The 21,767-nt window shown below is 40.8% G+C and overlaps 1 protein-coding gene across 1 annotated transcript; it reads right to left on the bottom strand.

Moving 5' to 3' along the window:
* Nucleotides 1-2,010: 2,010 nt before the first annotated feature.
* On the bottom strand, nucleotides 2,011-21,224 carry LOC130882702 (immunoglobulin gamma-1 heavy chain-like). Its single transcript, XM_057782977.1, has 5 exons — nucleotides 21,179-21,224; nucleotides 20,802-21,095; nucleotides 16,155-16,168; nucleotides 3,096-3,117; nucleotides 2,011-2,354 (listed from the first exon to the last, which is right to left on the bottom strand). The coding sequence occupies exons 1-5, from the start codon at nucleotides 21,222-21,224 to the stop codon at nucleotides 2,011-2,013; spliced, it is 720 nt and encodes a 239-aa protein (XP_057638960.1).
* Nucleotides 21,225-21,767: the final 543 nt, after the last annotated feature.

Below are 21,767 nucleotides of genomic sequence, written 5' to 3'. Positions count from 1 at the left end.
AAAGCTCCTTCCTTATGGTTTCCCTCATGGTTTCTCCTCTTCTCCTGTGGCCACCCAGGAATGCTTTGCTCAGATTAAACCTGGGATTATTGATTTGGTTTGATTGGCTTTTTGCATCAGTAGTGACAGATTTCCAATAACTAGGGATTCGAAACTTATCAGTGCAGTAGGCAACTGACTAGAAATTTTTGAGAATTCTGCAACCATGTTCTGTGCTTACATGCCAGAAATATAAATAAACTTGTTTGGCCTCATTTTTTTGAAGAACAATAAATACACAGTTTTATGTTGGTAGGATGGGAGGAATTATAGTGTTTTTTTCCTTGGGAAAACAATCATTTGTAAACAATACATTCTGTTCAAAAATGTTCTCTTTTCCAGATGTTCCCAGATCCTCCTAACCTCCTTACCAACCTAATCCATGGCCTTTTTTTCTCTCAATCTTTACAAAACACAAAAGAAAAATTAAAAGAAACAATGAACAATATCTTTCTGACTCAATGTCTTTTTTTCTGTGTGTTTCTCTCTTTCACACACACAGGCACACAGAAACACACACACAGATAGAATGAGAGAGAGAGAGAGAGAGAGAGAGAGAGAGAGAGAGAGAGAGAGAGAGAGAGAGAGGAGAAGGAGAAGGAAAGAGAAGGAGAAGAAGAAGAAGAAGAAGAAGAAGAAGAAGAAGAAGAAGAAGAAGAAGAAGAAGAAGAAGAGGAGGAGGAGGAGGAGGAGGAGGAGGAGGAGGAGGAGGAGGAGGAGGAGGAGGAGGAGGAGGAGGAGGAAGAGGAAGAGGAAGAGGAAGAAGAAAACAGAGTTGGAAACATAGGACTGACAAGGGAGGGGAACTTGATTGGGGGAGGGAAATGGGAGGTGGTGGTGGGGAGGAGGCAGAATTCTTTAATAAATAAATAAATAAATGTACAATAACACAAAAAACTTACTGAACAAAGCTATATGAGAATGAGACAAACACTTGACAAATATGGCATTGTGCTAGTTTTGTTTATCCAGATCCTGGAAACAGAGCCCACCTTCAAGAGTCTTCATATAGTCAGCAAGATCCACTAAAAAGACTAATTTTGCCACTGGGTACATATTACAGATAGTTTCTTGAATAGAAGTAGCAGCCCATGTCCCTTTCCCTCTCTCATCTCTGGGACCCAATCTAGATTAAACCTATGCAAGCCATGTGTTTGCTTCCATAGTCTCCCTGAGTTCATATGTGCATCAGTCCTATTGTGTCCAGAGGAGACTGTTGCTTCTGGACCTTGCAATCTTTCTACCTCTGGCGCTTGCAATCTTTCCACCTCCTCCTCTACCTCCTGAGACGAAGGTTTGATGAATATCATCCTCTTAGGGCTGAGTTCACGAATCTCTCTATACACAGTATTCATTTGTGGTTCTCTGTTACTTCCAATCAATTCCAAGAAGAAGCACCTTTGGCCTCTGAAAGCTTTGTCCTATGCATGCATCACTGTGAATGTTATCAGTAGGGGTTTCTACTTGGGCTCAACTTTTCTGTGATCACTGAAATACGTAAGTAGTGTCTTCAATGAGAGGGTGCTTCCATCAGTTTGTGGGGGTAGGAGTCTTGGGAATAGCCAGAAATATTTGCAAGATTTCCTGGGACCTCTTTGGCCAATGACTCCATTTGAGAATGCTTATCCACTAAAACCTATCTTCTCCATTGTTTACTGAAGGTGAACATCACAATAAGCTGAAAACTGCTGTTGTGGGGATTGAGGTTTAAGGATAAAAGGAATAACAGCTCTGAACCACCTGGTTTAGGGACCAGGCACCCTTTATCTTAATAAAACCAAACATAGACAGACCCCCATTTCTGAACATCTTAACAGGAACCTAGGGTTATGAGAGGAAACCCAGGCTCTGAAGCTCAAAATGAAGAGGAAACACCAGAGGCTAGCAGGGAAGTTGTGTCCCACCCACCAGGCTTCAGCCCTGCTTGAGGAAGGAACAGAGATGAGACCAATTTGAACTATTATACAGCTGTCAGCCTAGGCTGTGTCTCTGTGCTCCAAATGCTCTCCGAGCACAGTAGTATGTGGCAGTATCTGCAGTGTCGACACTGGTGATCTGGAGGAATACCTGCTTGTTGGAGGTGTCCTTGGAGATTGTGAGCTGGCTCTTCAAAGATGGGTTGTAGTACTTCTCGGCATTCCACCAAATGTCTGCCAGCCATTCCAAACCCTTCCCTGAGGACTGACGGATCCAGCCCACACCCATGCCATAAGTGCTCAGTGAAAACCCAGACAATGTGCAGGTCAGACTGAGAGTCTGGGAGGGCTGCAACAGCCCAGGACCAGAATTCTTCAGGGTAACGTGGGAAAGGACATCTGTGGAGAAAAGGGATAAAGTTATGTTGGAACAGAGCGAGGATATGGAAGTTCATTCCTTAGGGAGTCTTGACACTCACATGGAGGAGCAATCAGCAGCAGGAATAATGAAATAAGTCTGTCCATGACTGCACACCAGCAAGTGTACCCAGAGCCAACTTTGGCTTTTCACCCCAGGGTCAGGTGGAGCCCGGAGAGATTTGCATGCCCTGCAATTTCCCTGTGGTGGACTTAAGTTCAAGCCTCAGGAGGAGCCAGCCTGTGATGCAAGGCAAAGAAGCCCTCAAGAAAATCCATTTCTGCTTCCCATAGAGAATAAGTTACATGGTAAAATCAGACAGAATATTCAGTACATTGTATAAATTCATGAATGGGGTAATCTTGTGGTTTATTTGTGAGGGCATCACTTCTCCACTTTCAGGATCCTAGATATGCAAAGGGACATCTGTAATTAATTGACTTTCTTCTCTTTTCCCAAATCACAAAAACCATATAATTACTAATTTGACCAAAATCTTTCATTTTAGGGAAAACATTCACGGAAAAATAAATGATGAATTCCTATGACCAAGTTCAGATTATGCAATTATGCCCATCTTGTTCTCTCCTTCTGAGCTGAGGGATTCAAGGGGCAGTGGACAATGCCTTGGTACCAGGTCTCCTACACTTGCTTAGCAGAATTGCATGGGCTCAACACTGTGGATGGAAAATCAAGGCCTGAAATCCAGGTCACAATCATACATTCCAGCTGAGAAAACCTCTCCTGCCAGAGAAAAGAAGTTACAGATATAATTACAGATGCTGCTACTGATTCTGGTGCAGCTGATGATGATCAGGTGTTTGATACCTCATGTTTGAAAATTTCTATTATACCTTATGTAAATGCCATTGATTTTGTCAGTCCAATAGATTCATATGTAAGGAATAAAAATATATGTACAATATTGCTTAATAAAGAATTTTTACTGCACTAAGTTTAGAGTGTAGTCACAGAAGATACATCACACGTTTTACATGGTCTCTGCAGTTATTTGAGGTTAGGACAGGAAACCTTAGCGCCTCAAGGGACTCCCCCACTCGCCAGATGTTTCTCTTACCTACTATATGTTCATTCCTGGTGAAACTTGGACCAACAGCATCCCCTGCAGGACATGAGTATCCTCAATTGAGGCTGTTCCTGAGCAGACAGAGAACCTGCTCACTGTGTCTGCTGCACAGTAACACAAGACGGTGCCTTTAGTGGTAGCAGAGCTCAGCTTCAGAGTGAACTGCTTCTTGAATGACTGACACACTGAGTAGACTTTTCAGTGAAAGCTCTCCACTTTCTAGTTATAACTGAATCCTGATAAGAGAATTTGGCTTAAAAAGAGGTTTGTAAATTCTCTTTGAAAAGAAAAAAAAAGTTTTAGTTGCTTATTTATTTGTTTATTTTATTAATTAATTTTGGGTTCTGAAATCTACATACATGTAAATGACTCACACCTCTCTCACATTTCTCGTGTCCCTGTCACACAACCTCCTTTCTTCCCCAAGACCGTGCACATGTTCATTTCATTTTGATTTGTTTTAGGATCCATTGACTTTAACAAGGGTTGTCTATATAACCATGGGATTAAGACAAGTGGATCCTGGTAGGTACACCAGTAAGTGTATAACTGAATATAATACCCTGTTCACCCAGAATCTACCAGAATTCATTAGTTAACAAGGGAAGCACTAGGATCTCATGATCCCCTCCATTATCCAAGAGTCATTACTCATAGGACTGTTCCTGTACAGATCCAGTATAAGCAACCGCAGCTGCTGTTGAATTAGTGATAGCAATAACTTTGTTATGACCAGGACACAGCATTTTGTAGCCCTTCTCCATATCTTCCAGCTCTTACCCTTCGCAATAGTCTACAAGTTTTAGAGTGACAGCAGACATTGGAGGGCTGAGGACACATTCTTTATTTTTTTTTTTTTTTTAGCATCCTGAGCAATCAAGAGTCACTGGATTCTGACCGATCAATTTATAGACAAACTAGCCTGGCTTGTGTCTGAGCATACTGTTTCTCTGTGGCTGCAAACATGTATGTTTAGAGAGAAAATTAGTGACATCTTGGTTTCATTAAAAAACAGTAATGGATCCCTATAGGGATCTTAAAGAAATCACAGTTTGGAGGTCTCTGACCTCCTTAGTCACGGGTTTTTGACAGAGTTTTTAGGACCAGACATGGATTTCCTCCTTTGGAATAGGCCTCAGATCCAATCAGAGTTAGTTTGGTTGCCTGTGTAAAAGCCTTGTCACAATTACAGCAGTGGGCTCATGCTGCCTTGTTGGTTAGTACTGTTGCTGGTAGGGCTCACAGCTGGGTAAGACCACTGATGTCTTTTCTCCACCACAGCCTACACAACATAATTCCTGTTCGTTTTATGAAAGCCATACAAGTAGGAGAAGACTTTCAACTCCCTTCTATCTTGACTTATGTCTGTCTTTCATCAAAGAAATGTAATGTCTTTAGCAATAGTGTCTAGTTATCTAGTTCTGCTGAGCAACAAAAAAGATGACAATACCTGCTGTTTGGGGGAAAATCTGAGTTCTCCTGGAAAGAACTTTTAAAGAAATATCTTACACTTTGTACTAGCATAATTATTAGGAGCAGTATTATTCACTCATTCTGTTTATATAATTTCTAATAAATTTTTTAACCTTTTATGTCTACATAGTGTTTTGTATCCTTTATTTTTATTTATCAATTTGTATATGTGTGTATGTGTATGTTTGCTTATGTGTTCTATATGTGAGCAGCAGCCCCAAGACATCAGAAAGGAGATGCAGATTTACTGGAGCTAATGTTGCCGGCAATCATTATCAGCTAATGGGACTATCTGGAAGCAACATTGAGTAGCGTTTCCTAACTGGTGAGTCATCTCTCTGTTACATTTAACTTATAGTTTTAACATACTTACAAAATAGTAGATTTTTTACCTTGATTTTTGAAGTATGACATTGCAGAAATAGTCATCCAATGGATCCATCGTTCCGGAGGGGTAAGTGTGTGCCTGACCAGAGGCTGCCCAGCCGCCCCAGAAAGGGAGCTCAGCTTGCCCACGAAGCACCTCTTTCCATCTGTGGGGTCATAGGATCCCCCGACTCAGCCTGTTTTGGGACTAAGGGTCTGGGGACAAAGTAGTGAGGGCAACTGCTGCAGGAGTTTCATTGTCGCACTGAACAAGCACCCTGCAAGCACACCCTTTTGCCTGTGAGGTCCCTGGCCAGGAAGCGGCCCAGATCCTGTACCAGAAGATCTGTCCTTCCAGAAGGCACTTAAAGGAAGAGATGGGCAGGGGCCAATGCAAGAATTCCTCCAACAATCTGAAAAAAACAACATGATAACACCAGGATCCAGCAAACATACAACAGGAAGACTTGAACACCCTAATCCAGAAGACGTAGAATAAATAGACTTTAAACATAACATTATGAAAGTGATAGAGTCCCTTACACAGGATGTGAAAAACTCCCTTAAAGAAATAGATGAAGCCGGGCGGTGGTGGCGCACGCCTTTAATCCCAGCACTCGGGAGGCAGAGGCAGGCGGATCTCTGTGAGTTCGAGACCAGCCTGGTCTACAAGAGTTAGTTCCAGGACAGGCTCCAAAAAACACAGAGAAACACTGTCTCAAAAAACCAAAAAAAAAAAGAAAGAAAGAAAGAAAGAAAGAAAGAAAGAAAGAAAGAAAGAAAGAAAGAAATAGATGAGTTTCCAATTTTTTTGCCTGACAATCTTGTCTCCTTCCAATATCCAGGAGGATAACTATATGTTTCTCTTTGGGTTCACCTTCTTGTTTAGCTTCTCTAGGATCACAGATTATAGGCTCAATGTCCTTTATTTATGGCTAGAATCCACTTATGAGTGAGTAAATACCGTATTCATGGGGGGTAAGGGGATATGGGGAGAAAAAAGTGAGAAGGGGTCATGGGGAGAGCTTGGGGGAATGGGACTGTTGGGATGGAGGAAGGGTGGATACGGGAGCAGGGAAGAAGTTATCCTAACCAATGGAGTCATTTTAGGGTTGGCAAGAGACTTGACTCTAGATGTGTCCCCAAGTGTCCATGGAGATGTCCCCAGCTAGATACTTAGACAGCTGAGGAAAGGGAGCTTGTAATGGCCCTATCCTATAGCCATACTGATGAATATCTTGCATATTACCATAGAACCTTCATCTGGCAATGGATGAAGCTAAAGGCAGAGACCCACACTGGAGCACTGGACTGAGCTCCCAAGGTCCAAATGAGGAGCTGAAGGAGGGAGAACATGAGCAAGGAAGTCAGGACCGTGAGGGGTGCACCCACCCACTGAGATGGTGGAGCTGATCTAATGGGAGCTCACCAAAGCAAGCTGGACTGGGACTGATGGAGCATGTGATCAGACCGGACTCTCTGAACCTGTCGGACAAGGAGGGCTGACTGAGAAGCCAAGGTCAATGGCACTGGGTTTTGATCCTACTGTGTGTACTGGTTTTGTGGGAGCTTAGTCTGTTTGGATGCTCACCTTCCTAGACCTGAATGGAGAGGGGAGGATATTGGACTTCCCACAGGGCAGGAAACCATGACTGCTCTTAGGACTGGAGAGGCAGGTGGGAGAGGGAATGAGCGGAGTGGGAGGGAAATGGGAGGATGTGGAAATTTTTAATAAATAAATAAATAACAAAAAACAATGACATCTTGAATTTTGCATGCAAATGGATGGAAATAGAAAACACTATCCTGAGTGAAATAACATGGAACAAAAAGATGAATATGGTATGTACTCACTCATTTATGGACTCTAGCCATAAACCAAGGTCATTAAGCTCATAGTTCACTAGCCCAGAGAAGCCAAATAACAAGGTGAACTCAATGAAAACCATATATAGATCCTCCTGGAAATTGAAAGCAAACAAGTTTGCAGAGCAAAAGCTGTAAGCATGGGGGTGTGAGTGAGTTTGCAGGAAGGGGAGAGGGGGAGAGAGAAGGGAGAAGGGAAGGACTGGCAAGAGCTAGGGGGAGTGGGAAGGTGAAGATGGGGGAAGGGCAGATATAGGAGCAGGGAAGAAGATATCTACAATAAGGGTTCCATTTTAGGGTTGGCAAGAGACTGGGATCTAGAGGGGATCCCAGGTGTCTACAGGGATGTCCCCAGATAGGTTCTTGGACAGCAGAGGAGAGGGTACCTGAACTGGCCTTGCCCTATTATCACGCTGATGATTATCTCCAATAAGATTATCACCATAGAATCTTCGTCCGGCAATGGATGGAGATAGAGACAGAGACCCTCATCAGATCAACGGACTGAGCTCCCAAGGTCCAGTTGAAAGGCAGAAGGAGGGAGAAGATGAGCAAGGAAGTCAGGACCTTGAGGGGTTGGTCCACCAATTGAGGCAGTGTGCCTGTTCTAATGGGAGCTCACCAAATCCAGCTGGACCAGGTCTGAATGAGCATGTGATCAAACCAGTCTCTCTGATTGTGGCTGACAATTGGGGCTGACTGAGAAGCCATTGATAAAGGCGCTGGGACTTGTTTGTATGGCATGTTCTGACTTTTTGGGACCCTAGTCTATATGGATTCACAGCTCCCTAGGCCTGGATGTAGGGGGAAGGGCCTTGGACTTCCCACAGGGCAGGATTCCTGGCCCTCTCTCAAGTAGGGCAGGAGAGGGAGGAGGGGGTGTGGGGGAGCAGGAAGGAATTGGGAGGAGGGAAGGAAGTGTAAATAATTGAATGGAAAAATAAAAATTAAAAAAAATAAAAGATAAAAGTCGGAGAAGGAATGATAGACTTAGTAGTGGCAAGAAAAGCACAGAAAGGCAAGCTGTAGGCAATAATTGCACATGAGATTCTATATTTAACTGCAGATTTCCCCCTATTTGAGAATGTGGTTTGTATGTATCTAATTATTGCAATTCAGGTCACCACAACTCATTAAAAAAATTAACATCATATATTGTCCCTTGAATTAGTTATTTTTCTCATTGTTGGGACAAAATGCTTGACATAAGTAACTTGTGGAAAGAATGTTATATGTTGGGTCACAATTTAAGGGTATAAACTATCATGACTATACAGGCATACAGGTACTGAAGCAAGAATGTGGGGTAGCTGGTCACATGGCTACTGCACTCAGGGAGAGCAGAGATGACTGTTCCTGTAGTGATATTTCATCTGTATTTTAATAAATAAAGCTTGCCTGGAGACCAGAATGCAAAACAGCCACACTAGTCAGCCACACAGATCAGAGAGTGGTGGCAAAAAAACTCTTAATCCCAGGAACCACACTAGGTAGCCATAGAGTTTGGGCGGTGGTGTTGTACACCTTTAATCCAAGAACAGGAGAGGAGGGTGAGACAGGAACTCACTCTCATCCAATCTGGAGATTTCTTAGAGAAAAGAGCTCTCTAGTGAATTCACTGTTTTGCTTTTCTGATCTTCAGGTTGAACCCCCAAAGAAAACAAAAAAGAACCAATGAATGGATAAAAAACGAGGTACAGTCGTAAATAGAGAACTCTCAATGAAGGAATCTAAAATGGCTAAAAGACACTTAAGAAAATGCTTAACATGCTCGGTCATCAGAGAAATGCAAACCTGAATCTTACAGTTGTAAGAGATTTCGTCTTACAACTGTAAGAATGGCCAAGATCAAAAACACTGATGACAACTTATGCTGGAGGGGATGTGGAGTAAGGGGAACACTCTCCCATTGCTGGTGGGCATGCAAACTGGTACAGTCCCTTTGGATATTAGTATGGCGATTTCTCAGAAATTAGGAAACAACCTACCTCAAGACCCAGTAATACCACTTGGGGATATATATCCAAAAGGATGCTCAATCATACCACAAGGACATGTGCTCATCTATGTTCATAACAGCATTATTTGTCATAGCCAGAACCTGGAAGCAACCTAAATGCCCCTCAGGCGAAGAATGAATAAAAAAAAAAAAAGTGGTACATTTACACTAAGGAGTACTACACAGTAGAAAAAAATAATGATATCTTGAAATTTATAAGCAAATGAATGGATGTAGAAAACATCATATTGAGTGAGGTAATCCAGACCCAGAAAGATAAATATCATATGTACTCATTTATAAGTGACTTTTAAACATAAAGGAAAGAAAAACTCACATATAATTCACAATCCCAGAGAACCTAGACAACAAAGAGGACCCTAAGAGATACATACATGGATCTATTGTACATGGGAAGTAGAAAAGGACAAGATCACCTAAGTAAATTGGGAGCATGGGGATCATGGAAGAAGGTAGAAGGGGAAAGGAAAAGAGGGGAATGGAGAAAAATATATAGATCAATAAAAACAGATTTAAAAAGCAGCAAGGCAGTTAGAAAATGAATAAATGGTTATATAAAGAAAATATCCTCTATGATTTCTTGGATAACCTACTGTTCAATAATAAGCCTGTTATTTCATCTTCAAGCACATTTTTGGTTTCTGTCATTTCTCCTGTTGATTCCTACATTTATTGCCTTATGTTCTAATAGGAACATTGCCTCAATGTTTTGAATTTCTTGAGAATTAACTCGTGTCCTATGATGTGAAAATTTTTGAGTAGGTTCCATAGGAGAAAATTATGTATTTTCTATAGGTTAAGTGCAAGATCCATTAAGTCAAGTTCATCCTTATAATTGTTTAGCTCTGAACTTCACTTGGTTTTAGTTTGGAAAAGCTATCTAATTTGAGAGTGGACTCTGGAAGTGCCAGATTATGACTATGTCAAAACCTATTAGTCTTTATTTCTTTTAGTGTTTGTTTCATAAAATTCTGGATTCAGTACTTTGTGTATAAAGGTTTGTAATTCTTTTATCTCTTGGACAAATTCTTTTTTTTACTAAATAGTAGTGCCTTATTTTAATCACTTGTAATGTGTTTATTCAGATGTTTACTTTGACAGATATCCATTTTTTTATGTTTTTCCAAATGTTTGGCAGTTTGCTTTGCATCCTTTTATAATTATATATTACGCATCTTTACTGGTAAAGTATGTTTCTTAGACACAGAATACTGTTGGGTTCTTTCCTATTTTTGATCTTGTACATTTGCTGTAACTTTTTTGATGGTGCACCAATACCTTTTACATTTTAGGTTAGCAAAAAGGAGGTTTGCTATTTCCTATATATTTGTTGAGTGATACTCTGTCTTCTGGAAATATGGGTTATATTTTTCTATTTCTATACTAGGTTGGGGGTTTGATGAGTTGCTGTATAGAACATAGTTGTTTCTTCCTCACGTCTATTTCGTTTATCTGCAATCAGGTTATAGTTCATTTTCATTCCTGTACAGTATTACCCTAAAAACTTTCTGAATTTCTAACTCAGTTGTTATGAATTGCCTGGAAATACCTTTATTTCTCCACCAATATTGAAAGAGAGCTTAACAGGGTATAGCATTCTTGGTTCAGAGCTGGTTGTTTTAAGAAACTGAAATAGTGCATTCCATGTCCTTCCAGTCTTCATAATTGTTGATGAAAAATCTTCAGTATTCCTGATGTTTTTTGTATTTGTGGGTTTTCAGGGTTTTTTCATGCTTCTTTTAGGCTTCATTTTTTACTTTGAATATTTGACATCCTGATTGTAATGTGCATGGTTGTGTGCATTTGGAGTTCTAAATAACTTTTCTAATATACATTATGAGAGACAACCACTCTAGGACTTTACCTGGAGCCTGACAGGAACATTATATCCATCCACTAATCACTAAAGGTGAGTCAAAGACTGAACAGAAAAGTATCATAGAAACCCAGGATGACCCAAGTACCCCAAGACTACACCAGATGCATTCACACTGAACACCTTCAGACAAAGAGATTTCTGGTCAGGAACCTGTCAAACATACCCACCATCCTTCTTACTCCTATTCATTCATGGTCATCTTCACTTCCCCATATTACCCCTTAAAATAGCAACCTTGAAAATCCACTTCAGTCCCAACTCCATGGAAAGTGTGCTGAGTTCAATGTCAATCAGTGAACAATGTGGGAAACAAGACTGTCACTATGTAATAAATTAAAGAGATTACTATAAGAAAAGTAATTTTTAACATTTTACAGAAAGAGAAATGAGCATAGAGAAAAGAAAATAAGGGCTGACTTTCTTATTTGGTACACCACATTAGTTTATAAAGTCCCCTGCCTTGAGAAGTTTCTGCCCTAGTTTTCCCTTGGGCAGGTACTACAGAGAGGTTCAATCTTCATGTTCTTCTAGAATATTCCATTCCCCAACTTCCCATCCTACTGGTTAAGGACACAAATCCTTTTTTCTTTTTATTTTATTGAAATAACTTTTTTTTTCATTTATTTTACATACTGACCACTGTTTCTCCTCCCTCATCTCTTCTAGTTCCATCCCAACACCTCCTAACATCTATCCTCCTCTCCATCAAATCCTCCATCTCCACTGGTAAAGGAGCAGGCCTAGCATGGGCTAGAAAAAAGCATGGCAGGTAAAATTGAGCCAGAACCCAGCTCTTCCCTTTGTGCCAAGGCTGGGGGAGGTTATCCTGCATGGGAAACAAGTGCCCAAAAGTTGACTAAGCACCAGGGACAGGTCCTGATCTTAAACCTTTTCTAAAGAAATTTCTGGGGCTTGAAACTGCCCCTTTTGGACTTATGGGTTCAGTCACATAACAGACAGCTTTCAACTTTCAAACACTCAGAAATCCAAATACTGGGCACCAGCTGCCAGCAACAGGAAAAAGCAAGAAGACACCTCCTATCTATCTGTGACTCTCTGATGAGCTCTACGTACACCTAATACTGAAAATAGCCATGACTATGTTTTGCTTACAATGGGACCTTGAGATCTGGGTTCCTGTGTTAGAAATGCAGAATCACAGTTCTGCTGGTTTTCATGAGCACCAGAAGACCATATTGGTATATCTTCCTGCTATAAAGCAAGATTTATGTCAGAAACATCATATACAACCATAACCATAGCTGAGAGCTTGTGAGGAATTTCACTGGTCTTGGTGGCATCTTCAAATCAGGCTGTATTGTTGGTGAAGAACTGCGGAGTCACGAAAGTGAGCCAGGGTACCTGAAGTGTCAGAACCCACAGAAGTGAATTGTTCCAACTTGACCAATGATTGGAGTTTAGGCTTATTCTTGTTCCTTCAAGATTATAACAGAATATTTGACCCAGGGTGTGGCAAGCTACAGGATGTTTCACCTAGAGTGTGGTCACTGCATGTCTTCTCTAACGGATGGAATAATTAACTGAGGATGTAGCTACCTGATGTTTCAGGTATTAAGGAGGTAATTGCTGTTTGTTCTTTCTGTCATAGTAAAGTACTCTTTTGCCTTCTTCCCACCTTTGGGGATTGGGTATATAAAGCATATGGAACATAAACACAGGTGAATTCAGTATCCATGGGTTGTCCTCCTAACTCTATTCTGTGTCTCTGTCCTTTTCTTTTGTGTCTCTGTTTTCTCTACCTATCACGTATAATCCACGTGCCTCTACCCTGGAACACATAAACCCATCAAGGCTCAACTCTGACGGCACCCAGATGTGTGGCCAGTAGTCCAGGTAGGGAAAATGACAGACATTGCATGTGAATATCACACTGCAGGTGTAGAGGTGAGAATCAAGCATTCAAATAGGTAATAAAAGTAGAAAATCAGTGAACAATATCAGGATAAAAAATGTAAGTTAAAATTATAGATATGGGGCAGGGAAAATGTAATCAGCTTTTTGTGAAATTGCTTAGAGATACTTTAAAGGACAGAGAAGTTCGAGTGAAGCAGCAGCAAGGGCAGAATATTAGAATTTATAGACCAGCTGTGCCCTTGGTTTCCCAAGCACAGGACCTTGGACATGGGAACAAGGAAAGAAATTGGAATAAAAAAAAATCTAACAAAATTATTACAAATATGGACCTGAAAAAATCTGTAGAGATACTCTTCATTTCTGGGCACTTATACAGGAGAATGTAGCAGGAATAATAAAAACCCATAGACAGATATTGGAGTTCAAGCTGAAAATAAAAAAGGCAAAGCATCCTACTGCTAGGCAGACCTTTTATGTCTCCCAAATCTGCAGACAGAAAGGGTAAGATCCTGTCTCCATGAATCCTCAGACTCCACAGTCCACTGAGTGCCTGTCTCTTCCTGCTTTATATTCCTTTCTCTTCCCAGTCATATTGCTCCTGTCTCTTCCTCCCTAGTTTTGAGATTAAAGGTGTGTGATCCCAAGTGCTGGGATCACCTTTTCATGAGCTCTGTTTCCCTTTTAGACAGACTCAATCTTGCATACTCCAGAGTGGCCTTCAACTCACAGAGTTCCAATCACTTCCGTCTCCTAAATCCTGGGATTAAAGGTGTGTGACACCACTTCCTGGTCTGTGTGGCTGACCAGTTTGGTTGCTTTGCCCTCTGATCTTCAGGCATGTTTTATTTATTAAAACACAAATAGTATAGCAGTATATGCTATATGCCCCAAATGGTAGGAGATACTTCCACCTGAAACAGAAGTGAGACAGAACCCTACAAACTGCTGGAGGAGTTGCTAGATGAGGAAGCATTTACAGGACTGTGTGATTATGATCTGTCTGAGTCTCACAACTTAAAGAAAGAAGTGTTAAATACCATAATGATGAGTTTACACCTCCCTCCCTTATGACCTGGAATACAGAAAGGCAGAAACCTGCTGGGGAGATTCAGAAGGATTTAAAAGACTTGAACGAGTTGATAGCATCACTTTCACAGAAACTAGACACTCTGCAAATCTCCTCTTCTTAGAGAGTAAACCCTTTCCTACCATAATAGATAGTTTAGATCTGCCTAGGGCTCAGAGAGCTCCAGGAAGACACAACCAAGAAAGAGAATTACAGGCCAATCTCACTCATGAACATCAACGCAAAAATACTCAATAAAATAAAGGCAAACCGAATCCAAGAACACATTAGAAAAATTATCCATTATGATCAAGTAGGCTTCATCCCAGAGATGCAGGATTGGTTCAACATATGAAAATCTATCAATGTAATCCATCATATAAATAAACTGAAAGAAAAAAACCATATGATCATTTCATTAGATGCCGAAAAAGCATTTGACAAAATTCAACATCCCTTTATGATAAAGGTCTTAGAGAGATTAGGGATACAAGGGTCATAACTAAATATAATAAAAGCTATTTACAGCAAGCCGACAGCTAACATCAAATTAAATGGAGAGAAACTCAAAGCCATCCCATTAAAATCAGGAACACGACAAGGCTGTCCACTCTCTCCATACCTCTTCAATATAGTGCTTAAAGCTCTAGCAATAGCAGTAAGACAACATAAGGGAAACAAACAGATTCGAATAGGAAAGGAAGAAGTTAAACTTTCGTTATTTGCAGATGATATGATAGAATACATAAGCGACCCCAAAAACTCCACCAAAGAACTCCTACAGCTGATAAACACCTTTAGTAATGTGGCAGGATACAAGATCAACTCCAAAAAGTCAGTTGCCCTCCTATAAACAAAGGATAAGGAAGCAGAGAGGGAATCAGAGAAGCATCACTTTTCACGATAGCCACAAACAGCATAAAATATCTTGGGGTAACTCTAACCAAGGAAGTGAAAGATCTATTTGACAAGAACTTTAAGGCACTGAAGAAAGAAATTGAAGAGGATACCAGAAAATGGAAGGATCTCCCTTGCTCTTGGATTGGGAGGATCAACATAGTAAAAATGGCAATTCTACCAAAGGCAATTTATAGATACAATGCAATCCCCAACAAGGTCCCATCAAAATTCTTCACAGAACTTGAGAGGACAATAATCAACTTTATATGGAAAACAAAAAACCCAGGATAGCCAAAACAATCTTGTACAATAAAGGAACTTCTGGAGGCATTACCATCCCTGACTTCAAACTCTATTACAGAGCTACATTATGGAAAACAGCTTGGTATTGGCATAAAAACAGAGAAGTCAACCAATGGAATTGAATAGAAGACCTGGATTTTAACCCTCAATCCTATGAACACCTGATTTTCGATAAAGGAGCTAAAAGTATACAATGGAAGAAAGAAAGCATTTTCAACAAATGGTACAGGCATAACTGGATGTCAACCTGTAGAAGAATGAAAATAGATCCATATCTATCACCATGCACAAAACATAAGTCCAAATGGATCAAAGACCTCAATCTCAATCTGAACACACTGAACCTGATAGAAGAGAAAGTGGGAAGTACTCTACAACATATGGGCACAGGAGATCACTTCCTACGTATAACCCCAGCAGCACAGACATTCAGGGAAGTGCAAATCAAAACAACTTTGAGATACCATCTTACACCTGTCAGAATGGCTAAAATCAAAAACACCAATGATAGCCTTTGCTGGAGAGGTTATGGACTAAGGGGTACACTCATCCATTGCTGGTGGGAATGCAAACTTGTCCTACCACTTTGGAAATCAGTGTGGCAGTTTCTCAGGAAATTTAGTATCAACCTACCCCAGGACCCAGCATACTACTCTTGGAAATATACACAAGAAGTGCCCTATCATATTACAAAAGCATTTGTTCAACTATGTTCATAGCAGCATTATTTGTAAAAGTCAGAACCTGAAAACAACCTAGATGCCCTTCAATGGAAGAATGGATGAAGTGTGGAATATATACATTTTAGTAAAAAAAAAAAAAATGACATCTTGAATTTAGCATGCAAATGGATTGAAATAGAAAACACTATGCTGAGTGAGGTTACCCAGACTCAAAAAGATGAACATGAGATGTACTCACTCATAATTGGTTTCTCACCGTAAATAAAGGACATTGAGCCTATAATTTGTTATCCTAGTGAAGCTAAATGAGAAGGTGAACCAAAGAAAAACATATAGACATCCTCCTGGATATTGGAAGTAGACAAGATTGCTGGGCAAAAATTGGGAACTTGGGGGTGGGTTGGGATGGGGGTAAGGGGAAAGTGGGGAGAGAAAAGTGAGAAGGGGAGGATGGGGGGAGCTTGGGGGAATGGGATGATTGTGATAAAGGAAGGGTGGATATGGGAGCAGGGAAGCATATATCCTAATTAAGGGAGCCATCTTAGGGTTGGCAAGAGACTTGACTCTAGAGGGGCTCACAGGTGTTCAGGGAGAAGTCTCCAGTTATTTCCTTGGGCAATTGAGGAGAGGGAACGTGAAATAGCCCTATCCTATTGCCATACTGATGAATATCTTGCATATCACCATACCCACATTGGAGCACTGGGCTGAGATCCCAAGGTCCAAATGAGGAGCAGAAGGAGGGAGAACATGACCATGGAAGTCAAGACCGCCTGGGGTGCACCTACCCACTGAGACAGTGGGGCTGATCTATTGGGAGCTCACCAAGGCCAGCTGGACTGGGACTGAAAAAGCATGGAATAAAACTGGACCCTCTGAACATGGCAGACAATGAGGGTTGATGAGAAGCCAAAGACAATGGCACTGGGTTTTAATCCTACTGCATGTACTGGCTGTGTGGGAGCCAGCCTGTTTGGATGCTCACCTTCCTAGACCTGGATGGAGGGGGGAGGACCTTGGACTTCCCACAGAGCAGGGAACCCTGACTGTTCTTTGGACTGGAGAGAGAGGGGGAAAGGAATGGGGAGAGGCGGAGAGGAGTGAGGGAGGAACGACAAGTGGGAGGAGGGAGAGGGAAATGGGAGGTGGGGAGGAGGCAGAATTTTTTTCAATAAAAAAAATAAAATTAAATTAAAGAAGAATTAAAAGCAGTTTGTACACAATACCATCCAGTGTCCCTTTTTATGCAAACACATCTGGAGAATATGGCTTTAGAAGCCCTGTCCTCAAGGATTGACTGCAGTTGACCAAAGCTTGCCTGTCAGGGGGAACTATCTGTTGTGGACAAATGAGTTTACAAAACAATGTCAGGCCACAGCTGAGAGAAATATGGCCCAACAAGTTCCTATTTTCTAGGATATGCCTGCAGGTGAGGGGCCTTATAGAGGAACAGATCAGCATTTAAACTTTGATATAGCAACATATGCCCAAATTAATGCAGCTGACAATAAGGCCTGCATATAAATAAACTTCCATCTTTTAAAGAGTAGGCTGAGAACTTTTCTAATATAAAACGGGGACCTGATGAGCTGTTTCAGGCTGAAGCAGATATCAAGCTGGTTAATTAGAGATGCAGAAGCAGGACTTTGACATTTAAACAGCTAGCCTTTGAAAATGCTAATGCTATATATAACGCTGCTCTCACACCTTTTAGGTAGAAAGGTGACATCTCTGATTATACTCAGATTTGTTCAGACATTGGCCCCTCAAATACACAGGGACTGGATTTAGCTGCAGGTTCACATGGAAAGACACTTAAAGATGTTCCTTCCGAATAAAGAAATAAAGGCCCAGAGGGAAAGAGGGTTGCAGTGCCTCCTGGGAACAGCATCAGGTACAGTCTTACCTGGCATCAGATCAAGCAGTGCCACAAGCGGAAAGTAAGCCCAGGTGCGAGGAAGGAACCAGGATTGTGCCTGAGATACAGGAGAGGGAAATATTGGACTAAAAAAATGCCAGTCAGCTGTTTGGGCGCTGGGACTGGGTAGTGAGCTCAATCATGAGGGCGGGAGTTCCTTTGTTACAATAGCCTGCCTGCAGCAAGGTAGGCCTTTTGTCTGCTAGCTCCCTGGCCAGCAAGGAGATCTGATCCTGTAAAAGAAGATCCATAGGGGAGCATTCGGAGGAAGAGATGGGCAGGCACCAATGCAAGAATTCCTCCAACAATCTGAAAAACAACACGAAATTACCAGAACCCAGCAAACTTACAACAAGAGGACTTGAACACCTTAATGAATAAGTAGAAAAAATTGACTTTATGAAAGTGATAGAGGCCCTTAAACAGGAGGTGAAAAACTCCCTTAAAGAAATGGATGAGAAGAATAACAAAAAGTTTGAAGAATTGAGTAAATCCGTAAATGATATCCTAGGAAACCAAGGAAAAACAATCAAACAGATAATGGAAAGAGTTCGAGATTTGAAAACTGAAATGGAACAAGGAAGAAAACACAAACTGAGGGCCTGCTGGATATAGAAAATCTAGGTAAACGAATAGAGACTACAGAAACAAGCATAACCAACAGAATACAAGAGATAGAAGAAAGAATCTCAAATTCTGAAGATACCATAGAGAAAATAAATGTTCTGATCAAAGAAAACAGCAAATCCAACAGATTCTCATCACAAAACATTCAGGAAATCTGGGACACAATAAAAAGACCAAACCTAAGATTAATAGGGGTAGAAGAAAGAGAAGAAGTACAGGTCAATGGTCCAGAAAATATATTTAATAAAATTATAGAAGAAAACTTTCCCAAGCTAAAGAAAGATATTCCTATGAAGGTTGAAGAAACATACAGAACACCGAATTGACTGGATCAAAAAATAAATAAATAAATAAATAAAAATCCACTCGCCATATAATAATCTAAAATGACAATCAAATAAAAATTTCCAGGGGAATTCCATGTCAGGAAATGAGGAGAGGGTCCCATCTCAGGGATCAAGACAAATCTGTGGGGTGATCAAGAAGCCTGCTCCTCCACAAGGAAATCTATTCAGGACCTTAGCACAGCCTCCCGTGGCAGTGCAGGGCTTGTTCTCAGATCTTCCATTTACACAATTTTAACTCCTGAAGTGGGTATGCAGGATTTAAAAGAGGGACCGCTACTCTTGAACCTACATTATGTTCTTACCAAAAAACATGCCTAGCAGTGAATTTCAAGTTCTAAGTCCCTGCTCTGAAACACATAACATAAACTTCATGAACAGCCAAATATTTCGAGATTCATGTCTTCTGTAACAGTAGTTAACACCATAAATTCTTTAAAAAATCAAATAAAATATCTAAGCAGGCCCCATATGGGCTCAGAGAGACTGAAATCACAATCAAGGTGCCTCAGCAAATATCATATGAACTCGAAGAAATTGGAGAAGCAAGCAGAGGGCAAACTCAGTTCTGCACTAGGTTCTCTCTATCTATATTATAGCTTTCAGTTTAGTACCACAGTTTCCATTGGTGGATATCTGGGCTTTTCCCAATTTCTGGCTATTATCAAAATAGCAGCAGTGAACATTATTGAGTCAGTGTCTCTAGTAGAATATAGAGTCATTTTGGTATATGCTCCAGAGTGATATAGCTGGATGCTGGGGTAGTTCTATTCCAATCTTCCTCTGGAACAGTCACACTGATTCCACAGTGGCTGTACAGAATGGGGAGTATAAAGTGTTTAAGTTTGCAGTACAAGGAGTTTGGGGCACTTCAAAATGGCTCTGCAGCATGCAACAAACAACTGCTAGAATCAAGGTCTTACAGTCACTTGACTGATGCCTTAACATTGTTGAGTCTTGTTCAATCCAGGGGAAAGGATCCCTTGCCAGCTGATCATTAATGTTTTTCTGTTGGTGGAGACAGGAGAGTGCTTTACGAAGACAGTATTTTAAATTCAACAGAGGTTTAAATGTTTCTACCATAGAATAGACCAATGGGATTCCTACCTATGACAACATATGAAGATTATGACATAGGATTCATATTTCTAGGGGATTTCTGTTGGTTACAGGAACATGCCAAACTATCCTTCTACACTACAGAGATTTCTTACTGAATCAACCCCTTGAGATTATCAAGTACCACAGGATTCCATGTTTCTTGTTATTGGCCCAGGTATCCAAATCAATCACTCTATAGAACATGAGTGACTTCATCATATCCAGAGGAATGTGAAGGATGATGGCATGTCAGAGTAGGTCAGTGTCTGTAAAAGCCTGAGACTGTAGGTCAGGTACTTGTTCTGGAAAGGCAGTAAACTTAAGATCAGATTAATATGAATAACCTCAATCCTATTCTTAACTGACATGCATACATGTTGGGTAAATAAATCAGTTCTATGAAAAGTAATTTAATGATATTTTTGTCAACTTATAAGATTTACACTTATGTGGTAGGACATTATGATGTAAATATCTCTTCCATTCTGAAAAACTGAAATTCTGCTGCACAACACAGGTAGAATTTAAAAACACACATTCATGCTACTAAAGATTGTGAGAGGAGTTTTGGTTTGGTCAGATGCTGTTTATGTGAACTTTACTGATTAAATTCATATTATACATTGTTCATAGCTACTCCCAAAAGTTCAAATTTCTTCGAATCCAGAAAAAAATTCTGTCAGTATGCATTAACACAGTTTTCCCTTCTTTAGTGTTTTATTACAGAGAAACATGTAAATGGGGGTCAATTAGCATCATTTTATTTATAGAGAAGGAAGCAGAAAACAGACACTTAGAAAGATTATTTCTGTGTAAATTTTCAGGCTAGTCGTCTCTGTCATCTCAGTCCCAGGGCAGCTTCCTGTTTCTCCAGGGTTTCTGACACACTCAGGATGTGGTTGCAACACTGTGCGTTGTACAGTAATAGACCGCAGTGTCTTCAGAAGTCAGGCTGCTGAGCTCCATGTAGGCTGTGCTGGAGGATGTGTCTGCAGTCAGTGTGGCCTTGCCCTGGAACTTCTGATTGTAGTTAGTATTACCATTTTCAGGATCAATCCATGCAATCCACTCCAGGCCCTGACCAGGTCTCTGCTTCACCCAGTGAATATAGTAGTTAGCGATATTGTCAGAGGCCCTGCAGGACAATTTCACTGAGGTCCCAGGCCTCACAAGCTCAGGCCCAGACTGCTGCAGCTGTACCTGGGTGTGGACACCTGTAGAGAAAAGACAGTTTAGGAGTCATTGTCACCTCTGTTACTGTTCTCTCTTCAGATTTGGAACTGGTATGCCCCTTTACCTGTAGTTAGTGACATGAGGAAGAGAGTGATCCAGCTCCACTCCATGGTAAGAACCTGTGTGCTCAGTGACTGTGGAGAGGACACTGATCATATGTTGTTCTGGGTGTGGACATCTCTATATTTACCATGTCATTTGTATATTCATGAACAGTGTACTCTTTGATAAGGTACTAATGCAGCTTTAGAAGAAAGAGGTAGTTGACCTTGGGTCAGGCAGGAGGATACTAAAGTCCAGTTCTAATCCTGCCTGAAGAAATGAAACCCATACTATATCCCCAATCCTTGTGTAGACCTGTGGAAGTAACATCAAGATATAAGCTCAAAGTTTCCCAGAAATGGGGAACCTCTACTTTAAGATCTACCTATACCAACCTCAGGCATATACCCAAAAAACACTCCACCCTATCACAATGATCCTTGCTCAACCATATTTATAGCAGCATTATACATAATAGCCAGAAACTGGAAACAAACTAGATAGTCCTCAAACAAAGAGTGGATATAGAAATTGTGATACATTTTCACAATGGAGGAATTATCAGCCACTAAAAAATGACATCATGAAATTTGTGGACAAATGGATAGAAA

Source organism: Chionomys nivalis, chromosome 10 (genome assembly GCF_950005125.1).
Source record: "Chionomys nivalis chromosome 10, mChiNiv1.1, whole genome shotgun sequence".
Lineage (NCBI taxonomy): Eukaryota > Metazoa > Chordata > Mammalia > Rodentia > Cricetidae > Chionomys > Chionomys nivalis.
Note: the sequence above shows the minus strand (reverse complement) of the source record. Positions and strands in the feature narration are given on the sequence as shown.